The following is a 12699-nucleotide window of genomic DNA, read 5'->3' as shown; positions in this document are numbered from 1 at the left end:
CACTACCCTCCGTGCCCAGGCCTGGAAGGGTACTACTGACTCCATTGTCAACTGCCATTAGTATTTCACATTGGCAGTCAGACAGGAGAGAAGGGGTAGAGAGAAGGGAGAAGGGGAGGGAGGAGGGCAGGAGGAGAGGAGGAGGAGAAGAAAGAATAATAGATTTTTTTTCTCTTTTAATCTTAAATATGAATGGGGGAAACATACGGAAAATGGGAACATGTGAAGAAAACTTGTAAGATTTGAGCAGGCATCCTTTCTTTCGAAATCATCCGAACTTTTACATATGAGTATTAAGGAATACTCAAAATATTTTAAACAGTACAAAAAAATGTATGTAAAAATGGCAATAATAGAAAAGTAATACCAAAGTAAGCATTCCTTTCCAAGAACTAGAAAACTAAGTAAATCAAAGTTCTTCTTAAAAAGTATAAGATGACTTGGAACTTTTTCTCAGATACTTAAAAATTATATCATTTTTCATTTGTACAAAGAAAAATGCATTACAAACAAAAGGTGCTTTGAAAAATTCAAATTTGAAATAAACATTACCTGGAGGAGTAGTAATTTTTAAAACTAAGTGCACAGTACTACAAATGAGCAAACTTATCAGAATTAATTACCTAGAGAGGGAGGAAACATTGATTGGTTTAAAAGTGCAAAGTTAAACATCTGGCAGACTCAGTCAATTTTTTTTCACTAAGATATATAATCTTAAAATAATGTATAGAGATGGGGAAGTTGGAGAGAAAGAATGTCTATGAAATAGTTCTATACACGGCTGTTCAGAAACTCTAAAATTCTTTTTTTTTGGAAGAAGTATAAATTATTTGAATTTGAACACTTGCTGAATCAGAATGAAAGTAAAGACATATCTTAAAGAAACTGTAAATTTATTAGGAAAGTGGGTAAATCTGTTTTGTTAAGAGCTAAAGTTTGAGTTGGTGAGAAAGTAATAATAAAATAATATTAATGCTAATAAAAATCCAAAATTTGTGATTGACAATCTTAAACTCATACCAGGAATTATTTATAGATTAAGTAAAATAATTTATTTTACAGCCCCTTTAAATGAATTAATACTTAATACAAAACGAACAAGCCAGCATCTTTCCCTCACATCAATTTTCTAACTTCCTCTGTTTGCAGAATACCACTGAAAACACAGTCTTTCCTTTGCCAGCAACATAACTGAGGCTGTCACACTTGGGTCCTGGACTTCTCTATTTTGAGTCTCACGGAAAGCAAAAAACAGTTTTCCAGGTCATGAGATTTTGAGGGCTTCGATTATTTTAAAACACCTTGCAAGTTAAGGACTGTCAACGAGACATTTCCCAGGAGCAGAGGAAAGAAACTACCCTTGGAGTTCAAGGATACAAATCACGTGAGATTTTGTGAGATTAAGAACAAATAGACAAATTTGGGGGCAATTTAACACTTCGGGGTGGCCACAGAGGCACCCTGTTGGAACTGACCCCGAATATGAACAGGAGATAATAAAAATAGTGGCAGGATCCTTAGGACCAAGTGACGGCCACAGTGTGTGCCTGTCAGCCAAAACCCCCCCTTCTGAGAGCAACAGCCTTCCAGTTCTAATCATCATAACACCATCTTGGAAATGAGAAAAGTGTTTCTAATTTTAAAATGAACTAAAAGCAGATGCTATAGACCCATTAAACTCTTCCAGCTGCTACTGAACCACTGGCAACCTGAGCCTATTTAATTTGGAGACCGCTAATGGCAAACGGGAAAATCTGACTGCCAAAACGGCAACCCAAGTTAAACCAGAGGCAGAAAATAAAGCAGCTCATGGGAGTGGATGTATTCTAACGAGGTCTCCAACTGATGATGGGAAACTTCTACCTGTGGTTAATAGCTTAAAAAAAAAAAGGTTGTTGCTTATTAAATCCTTAATTCCAATACAGCCAAACAAGCAATCCTATCTTGTGACATCTCAATTGATGGTTTTATTCATCCTGGTTTCTGCTTCCTAAAAATGAGTCTTTGCTACAGTGCTTTAAGATGCAGACAGGTTTTAAATGCATCGATGGTATGCCTGAGGGCATTGTGAATGTTGATTAATTAAGGTGAGATAGCACATTAATTAATATTTAGCAAGCTTGATGAGCTAGCATCACTCCTCCAGAGGCAGTCTGCTCTGGGGTGGGAGAAGCGGGCATCTTACAGGTGGCACTGCACTGGCAGCCGTGTGCAATGGAAAAGCGCTTTGTCATCCCAATAATGTCTGGGGTGATGAAACGCATTCACTTTCTGGCTTCCTTTGGTCTGCGATGCCAAAGAACACTGTGTTATCAGCACAGATGGGGCGTGCATGGTTCTGGAGGAGAGCCTGGTGCAAACTACAAACAAGTCCCTGTGAATACCAACGGACCCCTGAGAACCAGACTCTTGCTGTCAAATGACAGTTTGGGAAGCTCCATAAAAATCAGCACCTCCCCGTGGTCTTGTCCAATCACATGGACTGTCAGGACTCTCGACAGCCAATTTGGAAGCCATACCAGAGGCCTGGCTGCTACTTTCCTGTGTGATGTGGAAACTTAATGCTTTTCTTTTCTTGCATTTTTTAGTAAGTCAAGGGGAAGTGGGTAATCTGTGCTGATACAAACACTAATCTACCTCTCAGAGACAACTGGGAGAAAACTAAGCTAGGCAGCAGAAGAGAATGGATTCGCAAGTATGCTGGACGTGACTATGAAACATTAATTCGTGATGTCAATGAACATAAACAAATCATGCATGGAAAATGATTAGAAAAGAGGCATACCCATCAACATACTGAGAAGTCTCTGGACCTTTGAACTCACCCCCACAACTCTGTACAATCCTTGGTCATTTATACCTATTGGAAGAGACAAAACGTTAACAAAATACGAGACTGTCATGTTTTAAAATCTGTCAACAAACAGTTGCTTTCAGAAATCTTTGCTAACTCACATTAACAGCATTCCTGTTGAGTATAAAAATAACGTTTGACAAAAGCAAGTGTTTACTAACTTGTTTAGCAGCTTGGTATTCATGAGTTATGGTTGGAAAATCATGTCATAAACAATGTTCCATGTGGACAAAATGTAATGAATTCATGTCAATGAAATTAGTTAAGTAGTATTCATGTATACCAATATAGTGTAAAATACACAACTTTAATGTTTATTATGTGTACTTATTCTTGACATTTTCTTCTTTAAAACTTCAGCCTTTTATAAGTAATGTGGTGCTTCCACGGCCACTGTGGCTCATTTGGTTGAGCATCGTCCTGTGCATAAGATGGCTGGCTCCATCCAGGTCAGGCCCAGGCCTAGAGTTTCAGGCTCGAACCCCAGTAGGGAGCGAGCAGGAGGCAGCCAATTGATGTTTCTCTCTCATTGATGTTTCAATCTTTCCCTCTTCCTTCCTCTTTCTCTAAAATCAATTAAAAAACATAAAAACTTTTAAATATATTCCTATCTAATAAAAGGGTTTTATGCAAATTAACCATCACTTGGCAATAAAGATGGCAGCACCCTCAGCCAATAAGGAGGGAATATGCAAATTGACACGACAAAGATGGCAGCACCGGCTGCAGCCATGGAGACCGGGTGGGAGGTGGAGGCTTGGCTTCCTTGGTTGCCCCAGCCGTGGCCGCAGCCCAGACAAAGCCATAGTGGCAGGGCCGAGGCAGAAGTGGTTAGGGGAGATCAGTCCAGGAGGGGAGGACAGTTGGGGGTGATCAGGCCAGCAGGGGGGGCAGTTGGGGGTGAGCAGGCTAGCAGGGGGGTGTCAGTTGGAGCCAAGCAGGCCGACAGTGGGGGGCATTTGGGCGTGATCAGGCCAGCAGGAGGAGCAGTTTTGGGCAAGCATTCCGGCAGGGCGGGGGCAGTTGGGGGTGAGCAGGCTGGTAGGGGGGGAAGTTGGGGCCGAGCAGGTCAGGGGTAGGGCCGTAGGGGGCAAGCAGGCCAGCAGGGGGGCAGTTGGGGGTGAGCAGGCTGGCAGGCAGAGTGGTTAGGGGCGATCAGGCAGGCAGACAGGTGAGCGGTTAGGAGCCAGCGGTCCTGGATTGCGAGAGGGATGTCTGACTGCCTGTGGGATCGGGCCTAAACCGGCAGTCAGACATCCCCCGAGGGTTCTCAGATTGGAGAGGGTGCAGGCCAGGTTGAGGGACACCCCACCACCACCACCGCCCCCCCCCCCCCCCCGCACAAATTTCGTGCACTGGGCCACTAGTAAAAAAATAAAAATAATAAAGTGTCGATTAATACTCAGCAAAAAATCACTGTTTGGATGATTCTTGAAGACCATAGATATGCATTCAAAACTGCGGCAAAGCTGTTTTTGTTGTTCAGAGCTGTTAAATGCACCATCCGATGAGAAACTGAAATTTTAAATAAGCATCACTCAAACTCTACATCAAAACAAACCAAATCGCTGCATTTTCTCTCTGTAGCTTGCAAGCAAAGTATCCCTGAGTACAGCAGGCATGAAAGAAAAGCAAGAAAAGTTACTGTCAAACATTAAGTATGTTGAACACATGACCTTGTTTTGATACTGATTTGAATAAACCAATTTTAAAAGGACTTTTGGAGGCAATCAGGAAACTGTGAGTGGCATTAAGGTTATGTCAAAAATAGTTTGTATTTTTTAAGTTAGATACTGAAAGGAGTGACCTGTGTTAGGTTCACTTTAAGAAGGGGGAAGGGATAGATAAAGCAATTGCAGCAAAATCCTGGTAATCACTGAGTCTGAGCGACAACAAAAATGGGAGTTCATTGCACCACTTTCTCTACTCTTTTTTTTTTTTTAATATATATTTTATTGATTTTTTACAGAGAGGAAGGGAGAGATATAGATAGTTAGAAACATCGATGGGAAAGAAACATCAATCAGCTGCCTCCTGCACATCTCCCACTGGGGATGTGCCCGCAACCCAGGTACATGCCCTTGACCGGAATCGAACCTGGGACCTTTCAGTCCGCAGGCCGACGCTCTATCCACTGAGCCAAACCGGTTTTGGCTCTACTCTTTTTATGCTTAAAAACTTTCATCAGAAAATAATGACTTCCAGAACATGTGACTTATTTATTTCTCCAAAAAGCTGTAGATTTCTGCCTATGTGTTTACTTTCTGCACTATGCATGTTGAACACAACGGACTGACAGGCTGACAAGGAGATGACGCCTCTAATCTCCAAAGTTTTCAAAACAAAGAAAAAAACACCAAACAGGCCATGAAATTTGCCCATGAGAGTATACTTTTTTTTTTTTTTTTTATTTCTTAAGGTATTACATATGTGTCCTTATCCCCCCATTGCCCCACCACCACCCCCCCTCATGCCCTCACCCCCGCCCCCCGTTTTCTGTGTTCATTGGTTAGGCTTATATGCATGCATACAAGTCCTTTGGTTGATCTGTCCCCCTCCCCCCACCCTCCCCCACCTTCCCTCTGAGGTTTGACGGTCTGATCGATGCTTCTCTGTCTCTGGATCTGTTTTTGTTCATCAGTTTATATTGTTCATTATATTCCACAAATGAGTGAGATTATGTGATATTTATCTTTCTCTAACTGACTTACTTCATTTAGCATAATGCTCTCCAGGTCCATCCATGCTGTTGTGAATGGTAGGAGTTCCTTCCTTCTTACTAGTACAGCAGCGTAGTATTCCACTGTGTAGATGTATCAGTTTTTTAATCCACTCATCTACTGATGGGCACGTAGGCTGTTTCCAAATCTTAGCTATTGTAAATTGTGCTGCTATGAACATAGGGGTGCATATATCCTTTCTGTTTGGTGTTTCTGATTTCTCGGGATATATTCCTAGGAGTGGGATCACTGGGTCAAATGGAAGTTCCATTTTTAGTTTTTTGAGGAAACCCCATACAGTTCTCCACAGTGGCTGCACCAGTCTGCATTCCAACCAGCAGTGCACGAGGGTTCCTTTTTCTCTGCAACCTTGCCAGCACTTATCATTTATTGATTTCTTGATGATAGCCATTCTGACAGGTGTGAGATGGTAACTTATTGTCATTTTGATTTGCATCTCTCAGATGATTAGTGACTTTGAGCATGTTTTCATATGTCTCTTGGCCTTCTGTTTTTTCAAAAAGTATCTATTTAGGTTTGTTGCTCATTTTTTGATGGGATTGTTTATTTTCCTTTTGTTAAGTTGTATGAGTTCCTAAATATATTTTATTGATTTCAGAGAGGAAGGGAGAGGAAGAGAGAGATATAAACATCAATGATGAGAGAACATCATTGATTGGCTGCCTCCTGCACGTCCCTACTGGGGATCGAGCTGGCAACCCGGGAATGTGCCCTTGACTGGAATCGAACCCAGGACCCTTCAGTCCGCAGGCCGACACTCTATCCGCTGAGCCAAACCAGCTAGGGCCATACTTGCTTTTTGTCTCCCTGCCTGAAGTGATGAAAACTAAATACTAGACAGAGTCTAAAGAACTAGATTCCAATCACAGCTCAGTCACTCCTGAGCTGAGAGCTTGGGCAAGATGCGAAAGCTCCCAGCCTGGATGCTGCCTCTGAGATCACAGACAGTAGCCTACACCCCGTGTTGTGATGGGAGGGAAAAGAGGTGATGCCCACACGTGTTCTCTCAATTACTCAACAGAGCCAAGAACCGGAGAGCAAAGGCCACCCTTTCAGTCTAGACCAGTCTATTCAGAACGCTAAAGAACCTAAGTAGCAGAGACGCACCTTCCTCATGGGGAATGCTCACTGACTACAAGGGAGGAGGAAAATGCAGGTCAGTTCTGCCAGGAATTGGAAAAAAGGAAAGATATTTGTCAACTCAGAGTGTGAACCTGCTGAGCTTCATTCCTTCCTCCTCTTGGAGTCCAGAAGGCCATGGCAGTTTAAAATACCAGAAGATTCCCACCTCCCCCCCAACCAATACTACTCTATTTGAGAGACCTAAAACAGTCTGACCTCATTGCCAGAAGCCAAAAGAGCAAGCCATATTCTACAGTCAAATAAACGTGCCTGAAATACATGGAGAAATTAAATAAAAATATTACTTCAGCAATAATAATCACTTTGTACTGGCAATTACTATCAGATAATTGATCAAGTTCAAATTCATCATCCTGCGAGAAGTAGAGTTAATTGCTAATGCGTAATAAAAAGGTGCAAGGGGTAATTAATGCTACTCAGCACAGCTTTTATTTTTTTAATGAAATTTAAATAAACTTTGTACAAAAGCAGCTAGGAAGTAGCATGTAAAACACATACGCTCAAGTAGTGTAAGATTTTCTGTTGCATTGTTCTTAGATGCTATGGACTATGGAAACTGGAGCATGCTTTATATCTACAAATACATCACACAAAAGATATTAATAAAGACTTTAAAGGATACAAACCACTCAATATGCCAAGTCATGTCAGTGGGTTTAGCCTATTTTCTCCAGCTTCTCTCAAATTTCCCTCTTTCAGCCAAAGGGATCACTATTTCTAATCACCAAGTATTAGGATTTTGAAATTTTCTTTGACTTCCTCCCTGTCACTTTCCAAATTCAACAGGTCAGTGTCTGCATTTTCTTCAAACTCAGAGTAATCTCTGTTTCTAGACAGTTTTAAATGTGATACACACACATTTTTTAAGGCACCCTTACAGGAAACACATACATCCATAATCCATTTGGAAGATAATCTTTTTTTTTAACTTTTCATTTTCCAAACCTCTGATTATCTAAGTTCTCTTCCATTCCCATTTAAGAGTAAGCCATCAATCCAGCCCAAACTCCTCAGATGAACAAGTATGTAAGGCATAAACACCGATTATGGCCCCCACCTCACCTACCCACATGCACTGTGTGGAGTATTCGCTTTAATCAGAGCAGACCACTGACTGGCCCACAATAACCAAATGCATTCCCTTCTCCACATCCACGTTCAAGTGGACGTCTCCTCCCTTCTCCTATAAATTACTCATCTGTCAAATATTATTTATAAAATATGTGGCAGGTGCCAGTCTAGCTGGCAAAGATTCAACAGTGAGCAAAAATAAAGTTCTATCCAGACCTTCAAAACCAGATAAAATACCATCTTTCTGACACCACAGTGATATTCCCTTATTCTGAGAGTGGCTCATAATTAATTTTAACACTTAATTACATTTTAAAACTAACCAACAATCTTATGCACAATTCACAAAACCAAAAAATCTGAACGCTTGACCTGACATCAGGTTGAGTTTTTATTTTCCCCAATCAGTGTGAATATTTGTATTTCACCATGTTAAAAGTAATTTCCGCCCGGCCGGTGTGGATCAGTGGTAAGCCTCAACCTATGAACCAGGAGATTACGGTTTGGTTCCCACTCAGGGCACATGCCTGGGTTGTGGGCTGGATCCCCAGTAGGGGGCGTGCAGGCGGCAGTCAACTGGTGGTTCTCTCTTATCATTGATGTTTCTATCTCTCTCCCCCTCTCCCTTCCTCTCTCTGAAATCAATAAAAACATATTTATTTTAAAGTTATTCCACACCAAACCTATCTGGAGATGATAGACTGTACAGTATATGTCCCTTATTACCTTTTTAAATTTAAAAGAAAATCTAAATTCTGAAATACATCCAACTTCAGAATTTTCAGATTACAAACTGAAGGCCTGTGTTATTCTACGTTCTCTCCCTGAATGCACAGATATTTTACCTGAAAAGATACGAGGTCAACCTTGTTTTTTGTTACTGTTGTTTTTAGTAGCTTTCATGGGGCCCTGCATAAAATAGTTGAGTGCAGAATAGACTATAGCTAGGCTGATTTGACTTGAAATTAATTTAGAACTACTGATATAGATTGGACTTGGGCCAAAACAGACATTATAGTTTGGAAATGAAAAGTTAAAGTTAAGATATCCAAGTTATTAAAACTTTTCAGAATATCAAGGCCCACTGATTTGCTATCATTACTGCAACACTTTCTAACTTTTAACAAAAATTGTCATCTGCTCAACAGACCAAAATATTTTTTTTCTCCTGATAACTAAGATCAGTTCTGATCAGCAGTAAAGAAAAGGGAAGCGCTCTCCATTACAGTGATGGGTGGGTGATGACAGCTGTCCCTGGGCAAAGTGAGTAAGGTGAAATCAACTGTGTCTGACTTCCCACCACCTGCCTCCTCCAATCTCACACAGCGCTGTCACAGGACACCACCCAGATCTTCCTGGAGGAGAGGGTTAGAAACGGGAATGAGTCAGGTTTCATCTCCATCTCTGCCCAACTGCCTCCCTCTCAGAACCCAAATGACTGGAGCAGTAGGAGTCTATTCAGCACCAGAAAACACCTGTGTGGAGCTACGGACCTGCCAGGGGTCCCTAGAGGCCCTTGTGGGTGGGCTGGAGAAGCACAAAAGCAAGTAAGATGATCTGAAACAATAAACGAATTAGAGGCAAAAAGAAAAGTTAACAGGGTTGATAAATTCGGTTCAATAACAGAGGTGGAGGCAAAGGCTGGCAAGTAGATGTGGTAAGAAGGAAACAAAGTGTCAATTCCAAGAAGCAGAAGCGAGAAGACAGGTCATTAAAACACACACACACACACACACACACACACACACACACACACACACACAAATGGAGAACACAAAATGAAAACCGGAAATAAATGAGAAGATAACAGGTTAAAAATTATATAACACTTAATTTCCTGTTAACTTCTTAGGAATTATTGAGTGCTGACTGTATTTCAGGCACTGAGGTGGAATAAAGTGAAAAATGGGGTAAAATTAAAAAGAAATATAAAGTGAAAAGAGAAAGCAACATGGAACCAACTGAGCCACGAAGTCTTTCCTTTCCTTTAAGCTTCAGAAATAGATTCTGTACCTGACAGCTCAGTATTCTTAATGCCTTGCACAGTCCTCAGCACATAGTGTAGACTTAACAAATGGACTGAATAAATTAGTGAATGAACTGAATAAATGAATAATAAGGTGATGACTGATTAGCAAAGAAATAAGGAAAGAAATTTAAGAGAGAAAAGGTTATTTGTATCTATAAAATACAGATATAACAATATGAAGGTGTAAGGCTGAAAGTGGAACATAAACACCTGCTATGGTAACAGGCACACAATTATTTTTTAAAGTTTTGCAGGTGTGTGATTTTACAGAAATAAATGATCAATTTCTATGGGTCTGTAAACTAACAGATTCAGCTCTCATTTAGTAAGAAGAGTACTTGCCATAGAATGAGGTAATTGATCAATATTTGGGGAGGGGATAAATCTTGTTTGCACTTGTGCATGTTGACAACAGGGGTGAAAGGTCATTAATGTTCCTTCTTGTATTCACAGGATTTACATCAAAAGTCTGCCGCATGGGAATTCCCTCAAAAAATTAAATATGGATCTGCCATTGACCCAGTGATCTTCCTTCTGGGAATATATCCTAAGAAACCCGAAGCACCAATCAGAAAGAATGTATGCACCCTTATGTTCAGAGCAGCACAATTTACAATAGCTAAGATCTGGAAAGTGCCCAAGTGCCCATCAGCAGATGAGTGGGTAAAAAAGCTGTGGTACATTTACACCACGGAATACTATGCATAAGTAAAAAAGAAGTATATCTTACCCTTTGAGACAGCATGGAGGGACCAGGAGAGTAGCATGCCAAGTGAAATAAGTCAGTCGAGAGAAAGACAAGTATCACATGACCGCACTCATATGTGGAATCTAAGTAACAAAATAAACTAATGAACAGAGTGGATCCAGAGACATGAAAGCATGGAACAGAGTGAGGAAATCTCAGAGGGAAGGAAGGGGAGGTGGGTAAATGGGAGGTAATCAACCAAAGACCTTGTATGCATATCTGCATAACCCATGGACACAGACAATAGGGTGCTGAAGGCCGGGGGGGGCGGGGCAGGGCGGGCTGGAGGGGATCAATGGGAGAAAAAGGGGGACATATGTAAGACTTTCAACAATAAACAGTTATTTTTTTAAAGACGTCTGCCATATGTTATTACTAATGGGGCACATGTGCATATTTATACATGTGTATGTATAAATACAAATACAGGTTACATATCCTACCAGCACTGCAAAGACAAATTTTCCTACGGGCTATGAAATGAACAAACATGATTAATATTTATATATGCATAAAATTGTATCACTGTAATGTGTTTTAGAATTATATATTTATATTGTTATAAATATTAACCAATCTTGAAAGATTCTTGAAAATAAAAGAAAAAATGCACTATAGGTAAAATGATCAGGAAAAATTTGTGAGAAAATACCAAACACAAAGGTGAAGAATGATAAGCTATAAAAGTGATTAAAAGGAAGCAATGATGAGACTCATGAATATTGTTTCGGGTCACAGGTGAATTACAAAATATTTCCTAATGTGTTCCTCACACAGGTGTATAACCAATCCTCAACAGGCACTACGTTTAAATGTCTACTTGAGTCCCATAAGCACTTCCCAGGCTACCCACTGTGCTGAGTGACATAAAAATAAACAGGTCATAGGCAGACATCCTTCCAAGATACTGGGCAATTCATACCATTTAAAAGTTCTGCAAAAATGTGTGTTCATATTAAATTATTTTTAAATATAAGCATGCAGACCCCAAAGTGATTCCCCTAATCCAGTGATGCGACCTTTTGAGCTCGGCGTGCCAGCATTTTGAAAAACCCTAACTTAACTCTGGTGCCGTGTCACATATAGAAATTTTTTGATATTTGCAACCATAGTAAAACAAAGACTTGTATTTTTGATATTTATTTTATATATTTAAATGCCATTTAACAAAGAAAAATCAACCAAAAAAATGAGTTTGCATGTCACCTCTGACACGCGTGTCATAGGTTCGCCATCACTGCCCTATTCCATCAAAGGGACATACCATTCAGCATGATACATTTAAGGTATTGTATTACAGAATCAGGATTCTTTGGAAGAAGAATGCACTGTTTTCAACACATACAATGTACTCAGTACTGTACAAAGTAAGGTAGATGACTTCTAAACACTGGGAATGTTAGAAGATTATAGCTGTACAAAGATGAAAAGCCCAAAATGAGATAACATTTTAAACCGTGTAGATAGATTATATATATCCTGAAGACACAAATTTGTTGAGTTTGTAAGATATAAATTATTACAGGTTAAGGTTACTGATAGCCTGGAAACTTCCAACTTGACCACCTCCCAACTGTTACTCGGTCTCCCTGTGTCTCCGCCTCTTTGCCTGATAAATGAGGTTAATGAAGGAATGGGGTTGTTGTGAAAATTAAAGGAGGTAATGTTTGTAAAGCGTTTGCATCAGCCCCACATACCACACATTCAAAGCTTTAACTGAGCATAAAATTCAAAATTAATATCAAAACAGCTAGGCACAATAAACATAAAAGTCATCCTATCCTAACCAAGGCATGCAGTCGACAGCCCACTTTCATAAAATAAAGCACATGTTGGGAAGAGAGTCAACGTTCATTTAATATGAATGACTCATGGAAAATATAAAATTACTGCTCACCAATAACATTTGGAATTTCTCCCCTGGATCATAATTATTTGGGCAGCGGAGAGAAAAACATTACAGAGAGCTTCTATCTGCCAGGAACCAATCTGCATTTTCCCTTCCTGCGAAGTGTTGCTTTCACTTTCAGGTTGGCCTTCAGACTCTTTTCATATAAATCCACATCTGCATGATGATGAGTCGTTTCCCCAGTGTCAGGAAAGGGCTTATGAT

General features: G+C 40.2%; 1 protein-coding gene across 2 annotated transcripts in view; it reads right to left on the bottom strand.

The window, feature by feature from the left end:
* Positions 1–12699, bottom strand: part of ARHGAP10 (Rho GTPase activating protein 10) — a 256918-nt gene that overhangs the window by 99005 nt on the left and 145214 nt on the right. For both annotated transcript variants that reach the window (XM_070415283.1, XM_070415284.1), the window contains one exon: positions 2786–2860. In XM_070415283.1, the coding sequence (XP_070271384.1) occupies positions 2786–2860 (75 nt within the window). The remainder of the gene's footprint in view (positions 1–2785; positions 2861–12699) is intronic.

This window comes from Myotis yumanensis, unplaced genomic scaffold (genome assembly GCF_028538775.1).
Source record: "Myotis yumanensis isolate MYYU_CA2020_CCGP unplaced genomic scaffold, mMyoYum1.0.hap1 SCAF_5, whole genome shotgun sequence".
NCBI lineage: Eukaryota > Metazoa > Chordata > Mammalia > Chiroptera > Vespertilionidae > Myotis > Myotis yumanensis.
The sequence above is the reverse complement of the archived record's forward strand: the minus strand, read 5'-3'. Positions and strand labels throughout refer to the sequence as shown.